The sequence below is a fragment of the Elephas maximus genome, chromosome 9 (assembly GCF_024166365.1).
Source record: "Elephas maximus indicus isolate mEleMax1 chromosome 9, mEleMax1 primary haplotype, whole genome shotgun sequence".
In the NCBI taxonomy this organism is placed as follows: Eukaryota; Metazoa; Chordata; class Mammalia; order Proboscidea; family Elephantidae; genus Elephas; species Elephas maximus.
The window spans coordinates 78,245,946-78,272,039 of NC_064827.1; the positions used below are offsets into that span (position 1 = coordinate 78,245,946).

A 26,094-nucleotide genomic window follows, 5' to 3' on the forward strand; every position below is an offset into this window, starting at 1 on the left:
TAGTGGCAGAGCCGGGCCTTGGACTGTGGCTCCAGGTAGACGTCTTTGTCCTGCAGCTGCCGCATCTGCTCAGGCCCCGAGGGCAGGTAGAACCACCGTTACTCCCTAGATAAGGAGCTTCGCCTTCTCTCTTCTTTCCCTTTTCCAGTATGATGTGTCAGTTGAGTGTAGTTGAGAGTAAAAGTGCGACATTCCCATCGGAGAAAGCAAGGCACCTACTGGACGACAGCGTCCTAGAGTCCCGCAGCCCCCGCAGGGGCCTCACCCTCACCTCCTCTGCTGTCACCAATGGACTCTCCCTAGGTAAGCGTCTCTGGCCTGCACACGACAGGCGGGTGGGCCCGTGAGCCCTGCGTGTGCTCCATGTCTGTCTCTGTGTGGCTGTGCAATGCCCAGTGGTGCCATCACCGTGGGGAACCCAGTGACACCTCATTCCACACAGAGAAGCCCAGAGTCAGGGAAGCCTTCCCCTTCCTGGCTTTGTAGGCTTCATGAAGAGCCCTGGAGTTTGTCTCCATCCAATTGGCAGTCCCTGGGTGTGGCAGACAGGTGGAAGCCTGCTTAGCCTGATCAGCCGGAGACACAGTTGAGACTGGTTGTCATAGGTTGACAACTCCTAAAGCCTGGGTGCTGCCCAGAGGGGCTGCTGACCTTGGGTCCCAGGGCCCTGCAGGCAAAGCAGGAGAAGCTGCTTCAGGACAGCAGTTGGAGTGGGCTCAGATGCCACCAGGTTCTCACTTGTGTATTTGTCGTCACACTGAGAAGCCAGAATTAGGGAAAATGAGAAATTGATCTTCCAGGGTGAAATTGCATTTCTGAGCTTTAGCCAGAAATAGTGTTGACATCAATGGAAAGGACAGAAACTGCTGCTGAGGCTAGGATGGAAAGAAGGTGAAGTGAAAACTGAGGGTGCCATTGAGCTCTGGTCACAGACAGACTCCCAGCAGTGCCCAGGCCAACTGAGGGAAAGTGGGCCCACCCAGTCGTCATTGCCGGCAGCCAAGTGCACTCTCTAACAGTATTCCCTTTCTGTGCTTCTGTGGTCTGCATGTCTGTGTGTCTGTCTGCCTCCCTTAACAGGGGGTCCTCCCTGGGCTGGTGGTGGGTTAGACAGTTGTCAAGCTGGGAGTTTGATCTGGTGAGGACTGTAGGATAGAGGTGACATGAGCATGGGGGACAGGAGGACAGGCAGGAACCTCATGTCCCACGGTCCTGTCAAGTTAGACCAGTCTCAGAGGCCGTAGGCAATAACACTCCAGAGGGCAGCTGTCCACCTTCCATCTCTGGAGGAAGTCATCCTATTTGGATCCAGTGAGGATGTGTAACAGCTGAGGACAGTGCCTCCCATGGCTCCTAGATGCACCTTGGCACAAGAGGTCTGGGTTTGGGAAAGGCTGGGTTAATCAAAGATAAGCAGGCTTCTCAGAGATTTTAACATGCTCATGTGCATTACAAATCCTCCCAGACGTCATTAGAGTCTGCAGTGTTCCCACATTATTTGGCCGTGGAACCCTTTTTCCTTGGAGTGCCCTATGGGACAGGGGCTCTATGGAACCCACTCTGGGAAATTCCAGCTGAAGAGCTTTCAGCTGGGAAGCAGAACAGTGGTCTTACGTCCAGGAAACTTTCTGAGCTGTGCCTGAGTCCAGGGCTTGCTATTCCTAAGACAGAAAACTGAATCAGATGCTGTCTAGTATCCAAGCGGGAGATCACAAGATTGTTTGGTTCTCGGCTCCTCAAGTTAGAAAACCCAAAATGTTTTTCTGTTTGGAGCTGAAAGCACTGGAGCAAGCTGCTGTGTGTACACGCGCACTTGTCGAACTTAACTAGGCCTGTTTCCTATGCTGTAATGAGGGCCATGGCTCCGACTGATTTTCAGGGGCCTGAGGCCTTCTGCCTTTCCCTTTCCCACTGCCGGCAGGTGGCCCAGGCAAAGAGCACTGAACAAGGAGCCCCTGAGGCCTGAGGGAGAGTACAAAGGCCTCCCCTGTTGCTTGCGTGACAGGAGGAAATCTCTCTTCTGTCCTTGGCCTTGGAGAGCCCCTGAGAAGCAGGGCGTCTTAGCCCCATCCGAGCAGGCCTGGGGGAGAAGCAGGACAGTGGAATTGAGACCCTCTCTGTCCGTCTACACTGACCAAGGTTCTGAAGGGGCCCTCGCTGAGGTTTCTGTCTGATACTAGGTGACTGCACTGTGGCCAGTGTCTAGTCAGGGCCCTGACCCTTGGAGAGAGAAGTGCTCATTTTTGCCTCTGTCCTCATCAGTGAGGCCTGTTCTTGTGCTGGCTTCACTTGGGCCAGAGGGAGGCAGTGGTGGGGCCAGGCCAGGCCAAGACAGAGCCTGAGGACCCAGATCATACTAGGCCAGTGGGCAGGCAGCTGCTTCTGGGGATGGTGGGAAGGGAGTGGAGGTCCCACCTGTGAGCAGCTTTTGTGGGATGGACTGGTTCTTTCACCCCTCCAAGTGCACCGTCAGAAACAGCAGCAGCAAAACTGGTCATGTTGATGTCCACAGAGACAGGAAGCTGCTTCTCCAGCACTTCTGTGAGTGTACGGGCATGGGCCTGGGGACCTAGGCAAATGGGCACCCCCAGGGTCAGCCCCTCTTCTGAGAGGCCACCATGCTCATTGATCTGTGTTCCTTTTTCAGGCAGTAGTGAGAGCTCAGAGTTTAGTGAAGAAATGTCTTCAGGGCTGGAAAGGTGAGTGTGGCCTCAGCTCAGTCTCCCTCCCAGGGGAGGTGCTCAGGGCTCAAAGAAGCTGAAAACAGTCTCTGGGTAGGGACAGGTCTCCCCAGCCAACCTCACTGGCCCAGCCTCAGGTGAGGGCTGCTCTGTGGCCTCTCAGCTTGGCCTGGGGGTGGGTGTGGGGAGGAAGGAAGCACAAGGTGGGCCTGGTGGTGAGGGGTCCCAGCCTCCATGCTCTGAGCCACCCCACTCCTTATCTCAGCCCAGAGCCAGTGCAGAAGCCTGAAGCCAGTGACTTCTTCCTTGGGCCACGCAGCAGGAGGAGACCTTGGAGCAGATTTGGTCCCAAATATGGGTTCCTGAAACCAAAAGCCTGAGACTCAGCCTGGTCTTGAGATGAGCACGGGGCTCCACCTGGTGGGGCCTGAGAGTGTTGTATCCACATGACCCCAGGCCTTGTGCTGTGGCTCCACATGCATTTTTTGAGTGTCCACCCCACGAGGCACTGGTGACAGTGAGGTGGTCGCGGCTGCCCTGTGCCTTTGTGGATCCCTTGCCAGGGCGTGGTTCCTGGAGAGCCTGTCTGCTCCAGCCTCAGGAATTCACCCACTGCATGTGCATGTACTGGTGCTTTCTCTGAGCCAGGTACCCGATGGCCTGTGAGAAGACAGGGGACACCGTGAATAGGGTACTCCCACAGCTGCAGCACTGGGGAGGTAAAGGTGAAGCGCAGCAGTGTGGTGGCTCTAGGCCTTAGGAGAAAAAAAACTTAGGAGAGACAGGGAGAAATGCAGTGACCCTGAGTGTCAGGGAGAGGCAGGTCTGCCCTGTCCTGAGGGCAGCGCCTTCACTAACAACTAGGCCCTCTGCACACGGGCACACATGCACACTCTCACACATGTACAGTTGCACACTCACATCATATATGTGTGAGTGCACACACTGTCACATTTGCACAGTCACACATGTATATACTCACACATGCTTGCACATGTATGCACACTCATCCATGCACATTCACACGTGTGCATACTCTCAAGTATACACATGCACATATTCACATACATACGTGTGTGCACACTCTTTTATACATGCTCTCAAACACATATACACTCAAACATACACATGCATTCCATTGGTGCTTAAGCCTTCTGTACCCTTGGGTCCCCATGATCATGAAATGACCAAAGATGTAAATCCTGCCTAACAGATCCTCACAGGGCACAGGGGCTTACCATGATAGTAACTAATGTTTGTCAAGTGTTCACTGTGGGCCAGGCACTGTCTCACATGCATCGTCTCAGACAGTCCTCCACAGTCGCTATTCATATTCTCTTGTTATATGCACATAGAAAGGCTGAGAGGTGACATGACTTGTCCTGCCTCACACTTATCTAGTAAGTGGCAGAGCTGACCCAAATCTATCTCCCTGACAACCAAGCCTGCCTGTTCATCACTGTGCTCCACAGCCTCTTCCAGAGGATAAGCTGTGTGGGCTACAAGTTAGGCCTGCAGCTGTATCATGGAGGGCCAATCCATCAGTCTGTCCATGTGGAGCCCAAGGTGGAGGGATGGAAAAGGATGCTGTGAGCCTTCAGAGGCTCTTACCATCTGGCCCCAGTGCAGGACTCCTGGAGGAATATTTGCTCTGTTCCCATTTGAAGCTCAGACAGATAGGCCAAACTATTCTTACTTTGGGGGCACCCCAGCCGTAGGGGTGAGGACCAGACAGCCACCAGGGGCAGACTCCAGAACCAGTGACCAAACATTTGTCTTTTCTCAGCGCCAGTCAGGAGATTCCTGGGTAGACTCTGAGAAAAGAGGGCTTACAGGCGAGACAACATCTCCCAGGGCACAACCAAAGAGGGGTCATCAGATGAAAAACTCAGTTACAGTGGCAAGATCCTGAATATCAACTAGACCAGGACCTATTCATTCATTCATTGGCTCATTCATTTATTCAATAGCTGTTTATTAAGCAACTACTCCCTGTCAGGCGCCATGCTAGTTACTGGGAATGTAACAGATACGGTTCCTGCTAAGTAAGTCTGAGAAGGAAAATGGTGATAGAGAATTCTTTGCTCCATGGAGATGATGGTGTACTTAATTCAGTAATGAACGTTGTAAGCTATAGCGTTTCTATTTTTCTCTCTTTTATTTACAGTGTAGCATTTAGATTCACTATCCATCCGGATGTGTATAGTATGTGCCTTTTGGGTGGGATCTCCTCCAAGCACTGGTCTGATAACCAGCTCTTCTGTGCACTCAGAAGCCCAGCCTGCCCCCAGCAGCCTTTGGACCCATCATGCAGTGAGAATGCCGTTTCTCATTCACTTGAGACCTAGCTCCTGGCCCAACCCCTCCTTGCTGAGGGGAGCAGGAGCCTTTGGGATATGCCAGTGGGGCTATGATGGCCCTTCCAGCCCCTTCCCAGACTCAAGGCAGTCCTGACGTTCTAGGTGCCCACTGCCCCTTTGCCTGCCAACTCCTGTGACACCCCGACAAGTCTCCATTTCAATCTTATACTAGCCCCTGTTCATGTTCACCAGAAAGAGCCCACTCTCTCAAAGCGTGTGAGCATTCTAGACTTCACTGAGTACTCCATGGGTGAGTTGGAGGGGAGGATTTACCTCACATACCTTGTGGTGAAACAGCTTGAAAATCTTCACTAGACTATTGCTGTTTTCTTTCACAGTTCAGTGACCTTCAATTTGCCACCTGGGGCTCATTTATTCCTAACTTTTCCCCACCCAACAATCGGCTCTGCTGGGTTCTCCCTCCACCCTCTAGTTCTCCCCCAGCTCAGATTGCTTCCGCTCTATAAAAGGGGATAGATTTCCTCTTCCCTGGAAGCCTGGGTCTGCCTGTGCCTAATGGAGAGAAAGAGCATCCAAAACACTTATCAGCAAAGTAGAGCCTCCCTCTCCTTGGAGTTCTAACCAGCTGTTCCTACCAGATGTTCCGAGAATGCAGCTTTCTCTGCATCATTATACCTGCATGAGTGGACTGATGCCTTGGAACCAGGGCCAAGGGTGCAGGAGAGGGCTGGGCCCCACCCACAGGATTGATAGTTGAGAGAAGAAGAGGCTACCGCCTTCTCCATTCCACACAGCTAGGGTAGGGGCCAGCACTTTGCCTACATCCCTGAAGCTTAGGAGGCCATAAGCTTCGAGTGAATCACCTACCAGCTCCCAGCCCTGGTGATAAGCTTGGCCAGGCCAGGAAGAACAGATCCAGAGATCAAGATGAAGGGCAGGAAGTCCCCTGGCCAGTGATCCCGCTCCCCACCACACAAACCTCCATTGGTGTGAGGGCACATCTTGACCACTAGGTTTGTCACTGTGAGAAGGGCAAGCAGAAGAGTTTCTATTATCTAGCCAAGTTTTCATTATCAACACACAGTGACAGCCCAGTGGCCAGTCCTTGGGTGGCCACGAGAGGTCAGGCTGTGCTCAGTGCTTCAGTAGAGCAGCCGGCCTTAAAGAGTGCCCATGCTGGAATCCCCTGGACCCAGCAGACCCGCTTCACTGCTCTCTGTCGGGGCAGGTCAGGGAACTGTGGAGTAAAGGTATAGGGAACAAAGGGAGCCCTCCTCTTCTGCTCTTCATGCTCCTGTCTCCTCAGCCATCCCAGCCTCGGCAAGGTCACAGGGCCTACAGGGCTAGGGAGAGGCAGAAGCGGGACTGTAGTCGGGGCCAGGCAGCCAAAACTGGGAAGGTGCTGGTCTTTTCTCAGCCCCCTGACCTGCCTTAAGACCCTCTCCTATTGCTGAACCCAAGACCTCTGGTCCCAGAATGAGGACAGGGTGGTGGTCCTTGGCCAGAACCCTCAAAAAACAGACAGCCAGGGAATCTCTGGGGGGAGTGCGGTGAGGATGGATTGCTGCCTGTGAGTTGTTCTCTGAACCATGGGGACAAAGGTGGAACGAAAGCCCTGCAGCACACTGTACTTCCCACAGAGAAGGAGGTGGCCTGAGGCAGCATTTTAAACAGGCACTTAATTAACTGGAAAGATGGGATGTGGACACTGCTAAAATGGACCTCAAGCAGCCTCAGCCTTCTGAGAAATGAAGTAGGGAGGGAGTATTTTAGTCAAGAGCGTCAGCAAAAGGGAGTAGGTGCTCTTCTATGTTGGTTGGGAAGTCAGGCACTGAGGGGAGACCAAGAGTATCAGCCTAAGAATTTCAGAGGGTTTTTTTTTTTTTTTTCATAATAAATATATTATCCCTACAGTAGGAGATTCAAAGTTTCATTGCCTCTTATCTGTCACTACTGTATTCTCCCTGGTTTCCTGAAGGAACTTAGTTAGATGGACCTAAAAATCTCCGTAAGACCAGTGGAGGATTTTTTTTTAATATATAATTTTTATTGTGCTTTAAGTGAAAGTTTACAAATCAAGTCAGTCTCTCACATAAAAACTTATATACACCTTGCTACATAACTCCCGATTACTCTCCCCCTAATGAGACAGCCCGCTGTCTCCCTCCACTCTCTCTTTTCATGTCCATTTCGCTAGCTTCTAACTCCCTCCACCCTCTCATCTCCCCTCCAGGCAGGAGATGCCAACGTAGTCTCAAGTGTCCACCTGATCCAAGAAGCTCATTCCTTACCAACATCCCTGTCCAACCCATTGTCCAGTCCAATCCATGTCTGAAGAGTTGGCTTCAGGAATGGTTCCTGTCCTGGGCCAGCAGAAGGTCTGGGGGCCATGACCACTGGGGTCCTTCCAGTCTCAGTGAGACCATTAAGTCTGGTCTTTTTATGAGAATTTGAGGTCTGCATCCCACTGCTCTCCTGCCCCCTCAGGGGTTCTCTGTTGTGTTCTCTGTCAGGGCAGTCATTGGTTGTAGCCAGGCACCATCTAGTTCTTCTGGTCTCAGGATGATGTAGTCGAATTTCAGAGGTTTTTAAAAGGAGGTTTTTTTGTTTGTTTGTTTGTTTAAAGGGGAAACAAAGTGGATTATAGAGGTGAACATATTTGTGTGTATGAAAGTGCATACTGTTATTAATCTTGATTATCTCTGGGTTGTAGGATTATTGGGTAAGTTTCCTTTGTTATTTTTTTTTCTATATTCGCCAAATTTTTCTTGATGGGTCAATATTTCTTTTATACTCAGAAAAAACTTTTAACTTTTTTAAAGAAGGTATAATCAGTTTTGTTTAAGAAGTGAAATATGAAAGAATGTCACAGTGTTCATTACAAAGCACTCAGCCATCCATCTTCTCTGGGCCGACATTGCCAGTCTTTGTGGAAGGACCTGCTCCTGTGAGTGCTGGGACCGTGACACCAGGGAGTGGAATGACCAGGAGGCAGACAGGTCCTTAGAGGATCAAGTGGTCAGAGAGGAGAGGGAAGGGAGAAGAAAGCGTAACAGTGGGTTCCTCTTCTTCCTTCTCTTTGAGAGGGTTGGGATACAACAGGGAATTCATCAGAACCTACAGTCAAGTCAGCAGACAGATTAAATAAATGATGCCAGGCCCATAAAGGATCATGAAGAAGATGTGTAGGTCTCTATGGCCGTGTTTAACAGGGTGGCCCTTGTCAGACTGGCCTCAGGGATGGCTTCTGGAAGAGGTGATGGTTAAGCAGAGACCCAAGGATATTTGGTAAAGAGGACTAAAGTGGGCCTTTAGGGGAGATCCTGGGGCCTGAGGGGATTCTTAGTCCTGAGTTGTGTACCAGGATGGGAGACATGGCCCAGGAATGCTTAGTGTCTCTGAGAGTCCCATTCTCTGGGCTTCGTGACATGTCCTATTCACTGAAGTTCTTAGTGTACCTTTGCAGTGAAAGGTCTCAGTCTGGAATCTGGACACTGCCAGCAATGCTGGGAGGGGCCTAAAGTCAGGTCCACTTACTCCCTCAGTGACCTTGGGCACAGCTCTTAACTTCTCTGAGCCTCAGATTCCTCAGCTCTACAAGGAGGATGCTAACAGTAAATACTTAGCCCATAGATGGAGCTGCTACCTTTGGGGAACTCATTTTGGGATTTTTATGAGTTTCATTCAGTAGGTACCTCTTTTTTTTTTTTAATAATTTTTATTGTGCTTTAAGTGAAAGTTTACAAATCAAGTCAGTCTCTCACCCAAAAACCCATATACACCTTGCTACACACTCCCAATTACTCTCCCCCTAGTGAGACAGCCCGCTCTCTCCCTCCACTCTCTCTTTTCATGTCCTAATAGGTATCTCTTGCTAGTAAGAAAGTGATCCAGGGGTCTAGGTGGGTGAGAGTAAGAGAAAAGTCCCCAAATGGCAATTCAGTCATCACAGGATGGTTGAACTGGAATGAATGAATGCAAATTTCCACCAGCCCCATTCGCCTCCAGGATGACTTTGAACTGTGGGGAGGGCCCCTTAAGAGGTTGCTGCAGACAGCTTTGGTCCCTGAAGGTACAGGAGGGTGTTTAGAAGGTTGGATGATGCAATGTTGTTGTTTTTAGCTGCTGCGGAGTCAGTCCCCGAATCATGGCTATCACATGCACAACAGAACGCTGCCCATTGGATCAGACTGTTGTGATCTATAGGGTTTTCATTGGCTGATTTTTCAGAGTAGATGGTCATACCGTCCTAGTTCACCTTAGTCTGGAAGCCCCACTGAAACCTGTTCTGCATCATAGCAACACACAAGCCTCCACTGACAGATGGGTGTGAGGTGTGAGGTTGACTTGTCCTTTTTAACTGGAAGAATAGTCTAAAACCCTTAGGAAGACACCAGGAAAGTAGATTCATGGCAACAGACCAAGCCTGCTACCCCGAAATCAGTGTTTTAAAGAAACTAACTTCCTTCCTTGAGAAGATCATAAGAATGAATGGTAGATACCCCAGGTTTGTCAGGCTACAAGAGTGCCTCTCAAACCCCAGACTCTAGTGTTTCAGCAGGGCTTTGGAGGAGATCCTTGAGATGAGGGGGTCCAGCCTCAGCTGAACTGCAACCATGAGAGTGGCTGTTTTCAGTGTAGCTATCACTAAGGACCTCAGCTGCCTCACCTCACCTGTGGCTGAGGCCTAGAGAATCCCCCAGGCTCACATCCCTCACCTGCCCACCCCTAGGTTTCATTTCTCCAGGTCCATACTGCTGCTTTGTACCTGATTCCGCTTCTCTGCCCAGCCACTTTGGGTGGCAACTCAGGTGGACTATTTGCCTAGCTTCTGATTTGGTTTCCCTCAAAGATGCTGTCTCTTGCATTATTCCCTTAGGTCTAAGCACTAAAATCTGGCAAGTGAGGCTACACCCTGAAAATCCTCCTGAGAAAGAGTGGGCAAAAGTCCCTGGACCTCTAGGTCTCAGGGCCTTTTGCTTGACTCTGTCCTTAGGCCATGGCAGACAAGAGTGGGCCTTGCATGTTAGCTGCTACTGATTCATGGCTAGCTGAGAAATCTCTGCCTACAACCCCCTCTGAGTCAAGACCTGGAAAGTGGGCAAACACTCTTGTGTATGTCCTTCTGTCTGCATGTCTGCTTTACACTCTATCTCAGCAGATCAGCTTTCTGGACTTCTCAGTCCACAGAGGGGATGATGGGTTTATATGTTATAGCTTCACCCTGCCACAGACCCTATTGCAGTCTCTCAAATCTTGTTCCTAGTTTCCGGGAGAGAAAATCTGATTGAGCTGGCTTGGTTCAGGCATTGTCCTATCCACTCAGCTATCAGAAGGGTAGGGACATACAGTACAAACATGGATCCTAGGGACCCACTCAGTGAATCAGGGACATTTTCCAGAGAAGCGTGGGTGGCTTACCGGTCCTTCAAAATGCATTGCTGGAAGGGAAGTCCTAGGGCCCAACAGAACTCAGGGCAGCAGATTCCTACTGCAGATAAGGCTGAATCACTGAGAAATGTTGATGAACAAACCATGGTCTAATGGGACTGGCTTCCCATCAAGGGCTCATTGGTGGAGGTAGACACTGCTGATGAATAATATCACCTGGACCCTTCCACAGGTACACCCCTCCCAGGGGTATCTGTGCTCTTGAGACAGAAGAATGAGGACCTTACTTTGGCCAAGACTAAGATTACTAAGCTTCAATGTAATTATTTTCTAAGACTTTTCCCTGCTTCGCAAACTCCTAGACCAGCAACAGGCACTCAGGGACTTCATGAAATTTGAGCTCCAAGATACCTACAACCTAATGTGTATCTAGAAAATGATTGAGGGGAAGATAGCCTTTCTGACCTGCCTTGACTAGTCTGAGTGCACTACAATGCTGTTGGCCCAAGTAGTACCGTAGCTGCTTCCACCTCAACAGCACCACCCACTCCTCCTCTTCCTGGCATCGTGACCTTGGGCAAGTTACTCCACCTTCCAGAGCTTCAGATTCCTTGTCTATAAGCTGGGGATAATAATGGTACCTACCTCCTGTGTTGTGTGATTAAATGAGATAATGAACACATACTGCTTAGCACATTGTCTGGTACCCATCATCATCATCACGTTCATCATCGTCTTATACACCCTTGGGGACTGAGATGTTCTACCTGCTTGCCAGCCTGTATCCCCCTTGTCCCCCCATGAGCTCCCGGTCTAGAAAGGCCTCAGTTGCCTACTATAACTCCTCCCTCACCATACAGCCCTGAGAGGTACAGTGAAGTGGCATTCCTGGGGCATATTCTGTTTAGCCCACATGTTCCCAGAATGAAGCTGGGAAAGATGTCTGTGGTTCTGGAGTGAGAGTCCCCACATAAGTCAGAGAAATCCAGTGATTTCTGGGGTTCACCAGATAACCACTGACTGTTCATTTTTCATTTTCTGACCCTGGGCATTTGAATAGCAAATCTTCTCAAAGCTGGGAAATGATCAGATTGTCTGTAGTGGCTAAAGATTTAGCTCCTCTGTGCAGATGCTAGCCTGCCCAGGCCCAGCCAGAGTCATCCTGTGCCATCACAATGCTCCTCAGCTCTGCAGTGGGCTCACCCTGGGACACAACAACCCTGACCCTACTTCTCCTAAAAGCTGGCCCCAGGGAGAAGTTCACCGTTACTGTGCCCTTCAAGACACAGTGTCACTGTCCCAGCCCCCAGAGAGAGTGGGCTCTGACTTCCACAGCCTAGAGCAGCTAGATTGATACAGGCACTTGGCTTACGCGGGCAAGCAAGCCTCCCTTTGTGAGCACTTGCATCTCCATCTCTAATGGCAGGTCAGTGGGGTGGGACACGTGATTTCATCTCCTTGAGCCTCAGTTTCCTCACCTAAACAGGTTATGAGAACAGCGCCTTTCTCACAGGATTGATTGAAATCACTTAGTTGACATGGGTAAAAAAAAAAAAAAAAAAAAATTTTTTTTTTTTTTACAGGCAGTTGATAAATGTCAGCTGCTCTTAAGTGCCAGGCAGCCAGAACCACCAGGAGAATACCCCATCAGGGAAACCAAGGGGCCAGGGGACTTGGGAAGTGGCCCCAGCCAGGAGATCCTCAGTTTAAGAATTTTGTGGCCATCCAGTCTCATATAAACCAACAAAGCCTATTTAGTGAACTGCAGGCAGATCCTTATAAATGGTGGAGCCTCTGAGAACAGAATGCCAGGGAAGCTTCCCACATGATGCTGGCTCCAAACATGGAACCCATTCTGCAGGGTCTTATTGATGGCTCCCTATGGGAGATCCTACCACATGTGACACCCCAACTCTCCCTCTACCCTGAAGGGTAACATCTCACAGGGTGGTTATGAGCTTGGGCTATAGAGTCAGACAGACTGGGTTCAAATCTTGGCTTACGAGGCTTGTGCCTTAGTCAGGTAGCTTCACATCGCTCGCTGGGTCTCAGTTTCCTCATGAGAGGCTATTATTGCTTAAACAAAGCTTCAGTAAGATAATGAATGTAATGTCCTGGCACATATGAGTACTCAATAATAGTGACTCCTTGGTCAGTCTGTGATATACCCCATTGGCCTATGGGTGAATGCACTCGCCCACCAGTCCAGTGCACTTGGAGCTTGAGGAGAGACTGTTTAAAAGGCCAGACTGGCTGGAAGGTGCTGACTTAAAGTTATCTATTGTTCAAGTGTCACTTCTTCCAAATGCCTGTTAAGTATGCAGCCACAGACTTCTCAAAACGGTGAAAGTAATGATGAAAGAAGGTAGCAGCACTTGAGAGGCTGAATAGCATCACTTGGACCTTTCTACAGGTATACGCCCTAGGGGACTCTGCTCTTAAGACAGAAGAATGGGGTCCCTCCTTCTACTAAGACTAAAATTACTAAGACCTTAACATAATTTCCCAAGACTTCTAGGAAGAACCTCCTAGACCAGCAACAGGGCCTCAGGGACTTTACGAAATGTGAGCTCAAGACACCTATGCCCAGTCTAAAGAACTGGTAATTGCGAACATACCATTATCATCCCAAGTTGTCCTGGGGTGCCAGGGAAGAAAAGACTCATGAGAAGAAAGGTGGAGGAGAAGGGACCAGAGGATCCAGCTCTGAGAAGGGTGACTCTTTCTAACTCTAAACAGGCAGAAGTTCAGAGCACAAATCTGGAACAGATAAGGAGAAGGTGTCTGAGTAGCCCACCAAGCCACAAGGGATGTCATCACAGAAAGATTCATTGTCAGACCCTGGTTCAGAGGAAATAAAGTGAGGAAAGAAGTGAGCCTGGATGCCTCCCCTGAGCAGCATTGCTTAAGCGCAGGATTGTGACCTATTGTGGTGGTACACAGTTGTGAGGTACTCAACAACTGTTACTTGTGGTGGTGAAAGTCATCATTATTTGTATAATGTCACAGTCACTGTATTCTAACCTGCTTTCTTGAATGGAAGAAAGGGAGGAGGCAATTTTACCAGTGGGCTAGGGGTCAGACACACCAGGGCCTCTCTCTCTGTGGCATAGCTCAAGGTAAGAGTGGGGTCAGCAAATGACCGTCATCTGACACTGGGGTTGTGGTGGGGAAAGGGCCAAGACATGTTACATTAGAGGACTTGGGGAGCCGAGCACACACAGTGGCACTTCATCACCAAAAGAGAAGTAGCTGATGGGGCAGCGATCCTGGAGCAGTCACCTTAAGTGACCATCAGACTCCCACCAGCCCTGAACTTGTACCCATGGACAGTAGACCCAAGATGGTCATCAAGAACTGTTCCTTCTTGGTTGAAGGATGGAGGAGCAGAGAGTGACACAGCTACCTCTCAGAGGACCTTGGGCTCGCTTGGAATACGATGTACCCACTGCATTTCTTCCCACAGGTGTCTGGTGACACAAGGCAGTGTGCAGCAACCTAGGACTGGCAGTGGAGGACAGAGGGAATATTTGGAAAGGAAGTCTGGACTTTGTCTGATTTTATAAATTGCATTGTATTGTTTTGTGGCCAATGGGCAAGGAAAGCTGTAGTTCAGGGATAGACCATGCTATGGCGGTAGAGAGAAGTGGACACAAGAAGTGATTCTTCTAAGAGAGGAGGGGATAAAGAGAAGAGAAAAATGGAAACCTCCCCCTGAATGCATTAAGTTTGCACCTTCCCCTGGAAAGACTTACTGCTGGGAACTACAGGTGAAAGAAAAGCCAGATGCATGGTCCACAGAGAGATTCTGGAGTGCGAACTCTCCTCTGCAGGTGACAGAGCAAGTTTGCAGGAGACTGGCTAGAGCCAGCAAAGGAGACCGCCCAGTGGATGTAGCAAACAGAGGGATTCAGTTGTGTCCTGGTGAATGATGATGCTGCGTATGACCCCCAGGCCCAGTATCGAAGATTGCCCAGAACTCCGTGTCTATGTGCACTTTTAACATGGTCTTGTTGTGGAATATATGGGCTGTATGGCATTTTTTATTAAACATCTCAACTTCACATTGTGGTAAGTGGGCTTATCCTATATTTTAGGCATCCCCTGGATACTAAAAAATGGATGAATGTTCAATAATAAATTAAGGGAACAATTACCTGGAGACTTGGGGACTTAGACAGATGGAGGCTCTGGAGGGCGTTGTGATCGCTGACCTGGCCGCTTCATATGTGCTCCACATGTGCTTGTGGCATGACCAGGAAGGCTGGATTAGGAATTGGAGAGCACTTTTGCTCTGCAGGATACTTGGTGGTGCAATGGTTAAGAGCTTGGCTGCTAACCAAAAGGCTGGCAGTTCAAATCCACCAGCCACTCCCTGGAAATCCTATGAGGCAGTTCTACTTTGTCCTGTAGGGTCGCCCTGAGTCAGAGTCCACTGGACCGCAGTGGGTTTTTTGCTCTGCAGGGCTTCCTGAGCCAATAACCACATACGTAGTCTAGGATGCTCTTGCCTCCTTCAGGAGTACCTGGTCTTTGCAGCATGTTGCTAAAATTCAACCCTTTCCCTCTGAAGCAGGGGACGTCTCTATGCCACCTTGGGGCCCAACTGGCGGGTTCCAGTTCGAAATTCTCCCAGAACCCGGAGCTGCGTCTACAGGTATTCATTTATTCATTTACTCAGTAAATGGTACCTGTTGCATGCCAAGCTTGAATTAAAGGCTGCTGAATGAGACAGACAGAGTGTCCTCCCTGCAGTCCCAGAGAAGGAAGTATGAGGTCCTCTGGAAGAGATAAGAAGAGGAACTTTCTCAGTCAGGGAGGATAGGAAAGGCTTCCCTGAAGAAATGACTGGAAAAATTACAGGACTTAGCCAAATAATGGGTGAAGAGGAGTAGGACTGATAAGAATGTTTCTAGCCAAAGGGACAGCCTGTGGGGGTGGTGAGGGGGAAAAAAACAGGGTGACTCAATGAGTGAAAGAAAGTCAGTGTTGCAGGAAATGAGAGAGAGGAGACAGGTACAAGATGAGACTGGAGAGATGGTCTGGAGTTATATCCAGCAGGGGGTAAAACCAGTGGGAAGCCAGTGGAGGGGTTTGATATGAGAGTGGGGGAAGGGAAGGGAAGGGTAGTGGCATGATCAGGTCATCCTGGCTGTAGCAAGAGTAAATTCAAGAAGGCCAAGGAAGGGCATTGGGCAGCCCTTCAAAGGGAAGATCAAGTTCGGGCCTAAAGTGGGGGCAGTGGGATGGCAGAGATAGACAGTCAGGACATATTTAGAATGTCAGGACATACTTAGGATCTTTGGGGTTGATTAAGTTGTGGGTGGTAGGAGAGACAAGAAAACTCCCAAGTTACTGGTTGAAGTCACCAGGTAGATGGTGGTGGTGCCTCTCACTGGGATGAGGAGGAAGAGCCGGCTTGGAGGACAGTGATGACAGTTAAATGAAATTGTGAGGTGGAGGGGAGTAGGCATCCAAAGTGCAGGAGCTTGTACAGATCTGGAGCTTAGGAGAGAGGTCTGGGCTGGTGTTGTACTTGGACGTTTTCACCTATAGGTGGTGCCTGAATCTGCGTGGTAGAGGGTGAGATAAGAGCTCCAGCTAAGAAGGTCCAAGGAATGGTGGTGTGTCCCCCAGGCCTCCCGCCTCTCCCACTTGGGGCAGCCAGAGCTTAGGCTGCACTGGACCCCAACTCCTCAGGTGTAGAGGCCCCATCTGCCTCCAGGTGTGACCCCAGGGAGAGGCCAGGAGGAAGCCTCAGCCAAGGTGTTGGTCAGGATGGGGATGAGGAGTATTGCTAGGGATCTGGGTTATGGGGAACTTGGTTACCAAACCTAGAGCCTTGCAGCCTTCAGAAAGGGAGGTGAAAGTTCACAGCTGTGTGTGACCCTAGAGCCACCTTTCTTTGTGCTCTTCTGTGGCCTTGGGGCCCTCCGCTCCCTGGCCTTGCCACAGCCCTGTGGCAGCCTCTGACCTCCGGGAATGTCGTGGACTCCACAGTGGGGAACACTGGCCGAGAGCCTCAGGAGTATGTGGACCACAGTGTGTGAGAAGGTGTGCATCCTCAGCTCCTCCGCGGTGATGTCTGACTGATGGTCTCTCTGCAGCCCTACTGGCCCATGCATCTGTACTCTGGGGAGCTCAGCAGCAGTGCCCACCATGGAGGGGCCTCTGAGAAGGAAAACCCTGCTCAAGGAAGGACGGAAGCCTGCGGTAAGCTCAGGTGCACCTTTGTGCACAGGCAGCATGGGCAGCAGTGAGGGGGCCTGGGTGCCAGAGGCCAGCCGATTAGGGTTCTGGCCTTGGCTGTGCCACTGAGTGGGCAAGGGCCTTGGTTTCCACATCTGTAAATAGGAGTAGAATAGTGCCTAGAGGACTGAACAAGAATTTCACATGCTTGGTGGAAGGCCTGCACACAGAGAGCATGCAGAGAACAGAAGCTATAATGATTACATTGAGCTGTAACAATTTTATTAACTCCCAGTGATAGCTTGGAAACATCTGGGACTGAGTATGGCTACTGCCCCCTGAGAGAGTCAGCACAGCCCCAGAGGCCCGAGTGTCTGAGAACATGCCCACTGCTGGGTGGTATTCCCAGCTGCAGATTCTCTCTCTTCTTCCCCTCTGTTCTCAGAGCGGCATTCTAAAATGAGTGGTGGAGGGACAGCGACAAGGAACCCGGAGCCCTTTCAGGCTCCACCACTAGCCCCCGGGTCAGCCATCCAGGACCCAGATGTCACTGGCTTCAAGACTTCCAGCCATAGCAGGGCCTCAGCCCCTTGCGAAGTCCTCAGTTATTTCTGGGCATCCATGCCTACAAACTGGTCTGGAGCAGGCAGCATGTGCTGTGCCCTTCTTCTCCTGCTCAGGCTCCTGCTGCCTGTCCACTGCCCACAGAGCTACTTGGAGCCATACCCCCATCTAATGTGTCTCACTATAATGATGGTAGGGCTTTTGTCTAAGTGACGCTTTCAGATGCTCTTGAAGGCTCCTGTCTTCAGGTGCTGGTGATTCGTGGGTGAGGAGGAGTCTTTACCCCAGCTCTGGGCCATACTCTGAAACTTGGGCCCAGAGTGTCACGAAACATCCTGTGACATGGGGCCCTGAATCTGGCTTGCTGCCATGTTGGAAAGACCTGACAGCTTCTCTCCCTTACCCAAAGTCTAGGCCCCAGTTGTTCCAAGGCCAGAGAGAGACAGTTTTCTTAAAGCAATGTCTTCCTAAATTCTGGTTGACTGAATAGTGATGAAATCAATTCAGAATGTATTTTTGTATTGAATATAGCAAAATGAAATAGAATGGAATGGAAACGTGGAGGTCATTATACATAGTATACATAGTTCATTATATATAGGTAAGTATTGTTTCATGAAACTTTCACTTCTACATATATTTGCATATGTGTACTGAGTTGTGATATAAATTGCATCTCTTCGTGTGGGAGTCAGTCAGAAAAGTCCGAAAGCCACTGCTTTCACCATCTGTAGCAGTGCAGCTCCATCCAACATGAAGACAGCCTTGTGCATCGTGATACACAGCAGTTTTATCCTTGTAGACTCAGTGCTTTTCTCCCGGGATGGGATATTCACCTTTGCAGAACCAAACACCCATTGAAGTAACTTACCTCAAACAGAGGACCAGAGCCCTCTGAGTGGGGAATTCTAGCCTTCATCTCTAGAGAAACAGAAACAATGCCTGCAGCTTTGCCTTGTGGGGTTTGCCCACGTCTAGCCATAAAGGCTTCAAAAATGTTAGCATTCAGTCTCGGCCAGAGCACCTCACTGCAGACATTTTGGTTCTTCTAGGCTATAGTTTTTCATGGCCATGTGTCATGGACTGAATTGTGTCCCCCAAAAATGTATCAATTTGGTTAGGCCAAGATTCCCAGTACTGTGTGATTGTCCTCCATTTTGTGATTGTAATTTTATGTTAAAGAGGATTAGGGTGGGATTGTGACACCCTTACCCAGGTCACATCCCTAATCCAATGTAAAGGGAGTTTCCCTGGGGTGTGGCCTGCACCACCTTTTCTCTCTCAAGAGATAAAAAGGAAAGGGAAGCTAGCAGAGAGGGGAAAACTTACACCACCAAGAAAGCAGTGCTGGAGCAGGGCACATCCTTTGGATCCGGGGTTCCTTTGCGGAGAAGCTTCTAGTCCAGATGAACATTGATGAGAAGGCTGAAAGAGAAAGAAAGCCTTCCCCTGTAGCTGATGCCCTGAATTTGGCCTTTCAGCCTACTTTACTGTGAAGAAATAAATTTCTCTCTGTTAAAGCCATCCACTTGTGGTATTTCTTTTGTAGCAACACTAGATCCCTAAGACACCATGTTCTAAAAATGTTTTTCCCCAAGACGTTCTTGGGCCCATGTCACCTGCACACATACGAATTTTACCACAGCACTGCCTAAAACAAGGTGAAAAAAAGAAAAGCTGTTTACGTAGAGAGACCTGTGGTGATTTCCCCTAAATGGAACTTAGAGCTGATGAACACCCATGAAAAGAAAGTCTTCTGTAGGTCCTGAGTGGAGTTAGCATTGAGAAGGAATGGTGGAGGGCCAGGGACAAGATGAGGCCTGTACTTCCATTGATGGGGGTGGGCAGCCTTCACCTACATGGCTGGGTCTGTAACCAGGCAAACCAGGATGATATCCACCCCCCATCATTCACAGCTTTGTCATTCTTCCTCCCTTTCCTCTGTAGTTATCCTCGTGGACCAGGTACTGGGTCATACTCTCAGGATCCACCCTCCTGTACTACGGAGCCAAGTCCTTGCGGGGCACAGACAGAAAACACGTAAGCCCTGGGTCCCGAAGGGACCTCTGGGATCTGCATGGAGGGGGGATGGGGTGCCAGTGTGTGGGAGGGAAGTCTTACCTGGCCTAAGTCTGCCTTCCTGCGGGGTGGAATGTAGAGAGGGCATGGGCTTTGGCCTCCCAGATGTGTTGTCGCTCTCTTCCAGTATAAATCCACACCTGGCAAAAAAGTCTCCATTATGGGCTGGATGGTGCAGCTACCTGACGACCCTGAGCACCCAGATATCTTCCAGCTAAATAACCCCGACAAAGGTAGGCAGCAGGCTGGGTGCTTGCAGATTCTCTCTCTTCTGTTAAATATGCATTTTGAAATACTAGGAATTTTATAGGCTGCTGTTTTCCCTTTGCTTTAGGTTCCAACATTCACGGAGTCCCCTTACCATTCCATGAAAGCTGCTTAGATCGTGGTTGGTGTGTCCAGGGTACAATGTTCATGGCACATGGCTTCAGGCATCCTTTTTGTGGCCTTGCCAATGGCTGCTGGGGCCCATCACCCCTGGGACTATAGATTCAAGGTCTTGGAATAAATAAATTTATGCTGGTGAGGCAGTGACCATAGACTGGAAGTGATCTGGGAGATTTTAGGAACCCCTGAGATTGCCTGTTCTATGAGCCTCTGGCAGTGTACCTATCAAAGGGCAACTTGGAGAAAAACCCTTTCATATAGATTTTATAAGCTCTAACTTTATGGTAATTTCAGGGCTTAAAACAACTCATTTCAGTTCGAACCCCTGCTGAGAATTTGCATTTCTAACAAGTTCCCAGGTGATACTAATGCTGCTGGTTAGGGACCAATTCTGAGAACCACTAGTAGAGCAGTGGTTCTTAAAATTGGTTATACATAAGAATTACTTGGGAATGTTGTTAAAATGTAGATTCTTATTCAATGTATCTGGGGTAGAAATACAAATTCTCAGCAGGGGTTTGAAATACACCGAACCGGTTTGAACTCCTGGGTAATTTCCCCAGCCATCTTCCAGTTCCTTCTGGTTCGTCCTTCCCTGTGACCATGGTCGGAAAACGGAGAGGCTCTGCATGCCATCTTGTCGGGGAGCCTCGTCTTTGTTGATATTCAGAATAGACAATCATCTTCACACCTTAACATGAATATTCTAATACAGGGCTCATGTATGTACAAGTCACCTGAGGGTCTTGTTAAAATACAGATTTGGATTCAATAAATCTGAGGCAGAACAAAGATTTTGCATTTCTAACAAGTTTGCAGGTGATACAGACGATGGAGCTGGTCAAAAGATCATACTTTGAGTGTCAACATTCTAATGTTCTTAGCTGGGAAAGAAAGAAAGGAATACAAATATGCCAGTCTGCTCAAAGATCCAGGGAAGGGGGAGGAGATGTAGGTTGTCAAATTCTCTTCTAGATGTCTGAGTGATTGAACCCACCTACTATTAGTAGTGCGGCCTCAGTTTGGTTACTATTTGAATTTATTCCTTGACACTCTGGGCCAAGATTAGAGATGGTTTCTTTAGGAAGTACAGGCTATCCTGCATGAGCTTGACTTAAAGACACTATGGTCATTCGGACTACAGGCAATTCTTGGGCCTTAGCCCAAAGGAAAATATTGTCCCTAAGCAGAGGGAAGTGTGACATAGGGGATGGGCAGGGTCCATGGATAGAACTCAAAAGGTCCATGAACTTGAATGGGAAGAAATTACATCTGTGTTTTCAGTAACCTCTAACTCCTTCAGTTATGGTTGTAGATATCAAACTATAAGAATATTAGTAGTCTCTGTGATTTTTATCTCTTAAGAGAAATCACAGATGTTTTCATATCACATATTGTTGCAGATATCTCAAGATAGCATTTATGCTCACCACTTCAAAATTACAGTACAGTGTCTTACCTGCCACTAGCTATAATTATTATTAGTGCCTTAGCAAAAAGAAGCACATATATAATTATGTAACTAGTTTGTTTTTTAATAGCTTGATAACTGTATTTTAGAATTATTAATTTCTTTTGTATTTTACTTTATACATTTAAAAACATTCTGAGAAGGATTCCACAAGTTTTACCAAACTATCAAAGGCACCCATGGCCTCCAGAATGGTTGAGAGCCCCTGATCTGAAGAGAAAGCCCCCAGAGATGGGAAGCTGCCTCCTCTGCAAGCCACGAGCTTGCCTTGGGCTGCTCTGATCTTCCTCATTTACCTATATTGATGTTATCTTCATTTCCCAGTCACAGGCTGATCCTCCTATGTGACACTCTTCTTAACCAATGGTTTCTTTACCTGTCAGGCAATGTTTACAAGTTTCAGACTGGTTCCCGGTTTCATGCAATACTGTGGCACAAGCATTTGGATGATGCATGTAAAAGCAACAGGCCTCAGGTAAGGTCACCAAAATCCTGTTACCTGAAATACCTTCTCCCACCGAAATCAGGGCTCCCTGCTTCTCCCTCAGAGCCCGTTAGCTATGCTCCCAGCTACCTTTTTGATCAGCCTTTTTCCGTGAAACAAAGCACCCCTTGCTCAGTTTAGAACTAAGCTCAGCTTCAAATCAGAACTTTGAACCTAGTCCCTGTGTTTTTCCCACTAAAGGAAACATCACAAAAACATCCACTGTGGGACAGTCAGGCAGGTATGATCTCACCCCAAGGATCAGGCTGCAGCATCTATTTAGATAACCCCCACCAAAGTTGATTTCATGGAAATACTCCAGACTGACTGAAGGGTACAACCCTTAAGAAGAAGAGTAATAGCTACTTTACTGAAAGGCAACCATGCCCAGGCAAAGCTGCTGATGAAATGAAGGGGTTTCTGGTTTCTCAGCTATTTGAACCAATAGGATTTGTATTGATGTGGCCCCCTCTGGACTGCTGGGCCTGGATTGTTGTGTAGTCTCCCTGCCCCAACCAATCCCATCCTGGCACTGTGCTAAATGTTTTACATGCAGGAATAAGCCAAATCCTTACCACGTCCCTGTGAGGCAAGTTCTCTTGCTGTCTCCAGTTGACATTGAGGACATTGAGGCTCGGAAATTGGCAGGTGCCTGTTTACAGCCCCATAGTTGGTAAGTGGTAGAGCTAAGATCTGACCCAGGTCTGCCTGACTACCAATTCTGTACCTGCCACCACTGAGCTCTCCAGCCTCATGCTTCCTTTGAAGCCCCCAGTGTGCTCAGGCTCCTGCAGTTGAGCTAAAGGCCTGGAAGCACAGCCATGGCTGTCCAGGCTTGTGAGAGAAATGGCTGCCCCCACCCTCAGCATGAGAGTTGGGCAGGCTGGACCTTCCTGCTCTCAAGGGTAGGCAGGTGGGCAGCACTTGGGCTGCTGGTGCCAGTACTGGTCCTCTTGTCCATAAGTATCCTTGTCCATGTTCCACAGGAATCAGCCAGTTGTGGAGCTGGGGAAGTTGGGTCCCCTTCCTAAGCCAGTCTGAGGAGAATATCAGGGCAGGGTGTAAATGTGGCAGCTTCAAGGTAGCAGTTGAGGGTATAAGTTAAGCCATCTCATTGTGGGCAGCTCCTCAGAGGCCTGAGGGAACCTCAGCAAAGGCAAGTCACAGTGGCATCTAGGTCTGTGAGTGCAGGGACTTCAGTTGTGCTGGTCACAGGACAGTCATGACTTTATAGCCTCACAAAGATGTTCTTGTGAACTTGAGGGAGTTCTCTAGTGGCATGTCCCAGGGCTCTGTGCTCAGCTTGGTCCTGTTCAGGATTTTCATCTGTAACATGGATGAGAACATATATGACAAGCCGATCAAAATTCTAGATGATAAGAAGCTGGACAGCAGAATTAACAGGTTGGATGACAAAATCAGGATCCAGAAAATCCTTGACAAGTTGGAACAATAGGACAAGACCAATACAGGGATAAATTTGAGGCACCACCAAAAAACTACCACAGAAAGGCTCAAATAAATTGCAGTTGAGTCCCTTGACTTTGTCTTAGGGATATGTTCACACACGTGTAAGAATGTTCACTGAAGCAGTGTTCTTGATAGGAGTAACTCTGGAAACCGCTTCAGTGGCCATCACTAGATCCCTATGGTACAACACTTGAGAGCTATTAAAGAGACAGGTAAATCTGTACGTGATGACTGGAAAGAATCTCCAAGATATAAATACAAAAGCAGAATGTAAAAAAGTATATAAAGGGTGATCGTATTTGTATTAAGATACATAATGCATTTTTTATTATGTGTTTGCATATGCATATAAAATTTCTAAAATGATATATAAGAAACTATGTACTTCTGGTGGCATAGTGGTTAAGTGCTACAGCTGTTAACCATAGGGTCAGCAATTCGAATCTACCAGGCGCTCCTTGGAAGCTCTATGGGGAAGTTCTACCCTGTCCTATAGGGTCGCTGTGAGTCGGAATCAACTTGATGGCACTGGGTTTGGGTTAGGTTTGGTTTTTTGCACTTCTGTAGTTTCTAGAGGGCTTACATACATTTTTTATATAAAACAAATGTAATTGACCATCTACATGATGGAAAGACCAGGGGTTTTGGTCAGCAGTCATCTCCAGGTGATCCAAAGTGAACAATGTGTTGAGGTTTGAACAAGGCTGGTGCCACCTCAGGGTGCGTTACTAGAGGACAAGCATCCTGCTCTTCTCTGCACTGGTCACGCTATGTTTGGGGCCCGCCCTTCATCAACACTGAGTGCCACTCTCTAAAGCACAGCACACTGGAACTTATTTGCCACACATAGATGGCCCCTGTGACCTGTGAGCAGGAGGCTGGGGTGGCTCCAGGTTTGACAGGGACTGACAGCCATGAGGTGGGCCTCTAGGATGGTGGGAGTAGGGAATGGCTGTGGGAGACTCCTTGGAGCTGTTGAATGGAGGAGCCACTGCCCCTCACCACCAGGGGAGAGAGGAAGGGCCTTGGTCTTTGTCTGATTCGGAACCATGGCACCTGGGCAGGCCCCAGCAGGGAGCACTGGAAGCCCTGAGGAAGAGCCTGTTGTCCGGCTCTGGGGGAGCAGCCAGTGGGTGGCAGCAGCTCTACAACAGATAGCACCTGACTGGGCCAAACCAATTTGGCAGAGCTGATACTTTATCAAAAGGATAAATGGATTAAATCTCATGAATTGGCAAATGCAAAACCATGGAAAGGCGGTTTTACAACTTTAAAGTATTTTTGTCCAATTTTCAGACATAGGGAAGGGAATGTTTTACTTTTTCTACTTTTTATCTTTTTTTTTTCTGATTTACTTTTAATCAATATTCCCATTCTATGCTATATGTAATAATAAAAAGTTGGCAACAACCTAAATATTCAACAGCAGAGGATTATTTGACTAAATCACAGTACATTGTGTGATGAAATCCAAGATGGGTATAATAAAGGGTGTTACAGAAATGCATCTCTTCACAGGGAAAATCTCAGTGACTAAGATCTGTTTTCTTTTTTGTGGAATTGCATTTTTTAAAATTGTTTTTATTAACATTGAATACACTAAAACATTATTTTTCATATACCATAAAACAAAACAAACACATGTGTACCCCCCACCCAGCCTAAGGGAATCTCCCAGGGCCTTGGAGCCCCTTCCTCCAGGTCCACAAAACCCACTGCTGTCGTTGAGTTGATTCCAACTCATAGTAACCCTATAGGTCAGAGTAGAACTGCCCTCTAGGGTTTCCAAGGCTGTAAATCTTTCTGGGGCAACGGTTAGCAGCCCAGTGCTTAATCACTAGTCCATCAGGATTCCTTTCTCCCTCAGGTACCCCTCCCTAATCCTGCCTCCCTCTCTTCCACCTCCGTGTGCTAACTGCTCTCCTGGTTTGTGTGTTTGCCATTCTTTACCATTTTAGCACATGTATTTGTTATTTGATTCCTTAAACAATGTATTATCTGGCCTGTATTTTTATAAATAGAACCATAACTGTATGTTTTCTTCTGTGGCTTACTTTTCTCCTGCAGTGCGTTCCTAAGATTCATCTGTGTTAATTCATGTAGCTGTCATTATTTATTTGTACTGTTTTCTTTTTTTTAAAATCATTTCCTCTATCGATGATGCCAAGAATGGTATCCTGCTTTTTGCTGTTTTGAACAGTGCTGCCGTGACTATTCTTACAACCGTCTCCTAACAAGGAGATGCATTTTTTCCAATCCATCATTTGGACCAAACTGATGCCAAGATGGATTTGTTTTTGATTAAATTGCTTCTAATCAAATCTCCTGGAGTCGAGGGCAGTGCTGGGTGAGAAGGTCCAGAGCTGAGGATGTGTGGGCAGTTTTGAGGGGAGGGAAAAGCAGGCTGACCTCGGAGCTCATGGTCCCCCTCAGTAAAGGGGGCTGGGGGCCTTGTCAAGGGAGCAGCTCTGGAGTATAGCTATGGGAAGGTCTTAGGGTTCCCCATTGCCCCGAACTTACTCTTCCTTGTGCTTCCACTTGCCAATTCTTGCCATCCCCTAACACCCACCCCACCCTCGCTGGTACCCCTTCAGAGGCACATGCCCCATTCCTGTGTGGTTTGTCTCCCCCTCACCCCAAGTACAGATTTATTTTGATTAAAGGGTAATGGTTGAAAGCATGGACTCTGGTGTCTTAGCACTGGCACTTACTGTGCACTTAACCTCTCTAAGCCTTAGTTTCCTCATCTTTATAATGGGGATAATTCCAGTACCAGCCTCATAGGATTGTTGTGAGAACTCAAGGATATAATGCGTATGAAGTGCTCGGGACTGCCTGGCACACAGCAGTCACAGAATAAATGGTGGCTATTATTATTCTCCTACCCTCTGTCCACCTGAGCTGCTCATTCACAGACTCAGAAAGGTCTGGCCCCTTCCCTTAGGACCACCCCATCCCATTTTGAAAGGTTAGAACTTTGACAAGAGGCTGAGCTTTCTTTTCTAGGTACCTGCAAACCTTATGTCATTTGAATAAGTCTCTGCGGGACTTGGCATG

General features: G+C 48.5%; 1 protein-coding gene across 12 annotated transcripts in view; it reads left to right on the forward strand.

Moving 5' to 3' along the window:
- Positions 1-24,339, forward strand: part of RALGPS1 (Ral GEF with PH domain and SH3 binding motif 1) — a 397,350-nt gene extending 373,011 nt beyond the window's left edge. For all 12 annotated transcript variants that reach the window (XM_049896597.1, XM_049896603.1, XM_049896600.1 and 9 more), the window contains 7 exons: positions 149-303; positions 2,648-2,699; positions 14,967-15,050; positions 16,501-16,606; positions 19,094-19,186; positions 19,353-19,458; positions 21,467-24,339. In XM_049896597.1, the coding sequence (XP_049752554.1) occupies positions 149-303; positions 2,648-2,699; positions 14,967-15,050; positions 16,501-16,606; positions 19,094-19,186; positions 19,353-19,458; positions 21,467-21,708 (838 nt within the window). In that variant the 3' untranslated portion in view covers positions 21,709-24,339. The remainder of the gene's footprint in view (positions 1-148; positions 304-2,647; positions 2,700-14,966; positions 15,051-16,500; positions 16,607-19,093; positions 19,187-19,352; positions 19,459-21,466) is intronic.
- The last annotated feature ends 1,755 nt before the right edge of the window (positions 24,340-26,094 follow it).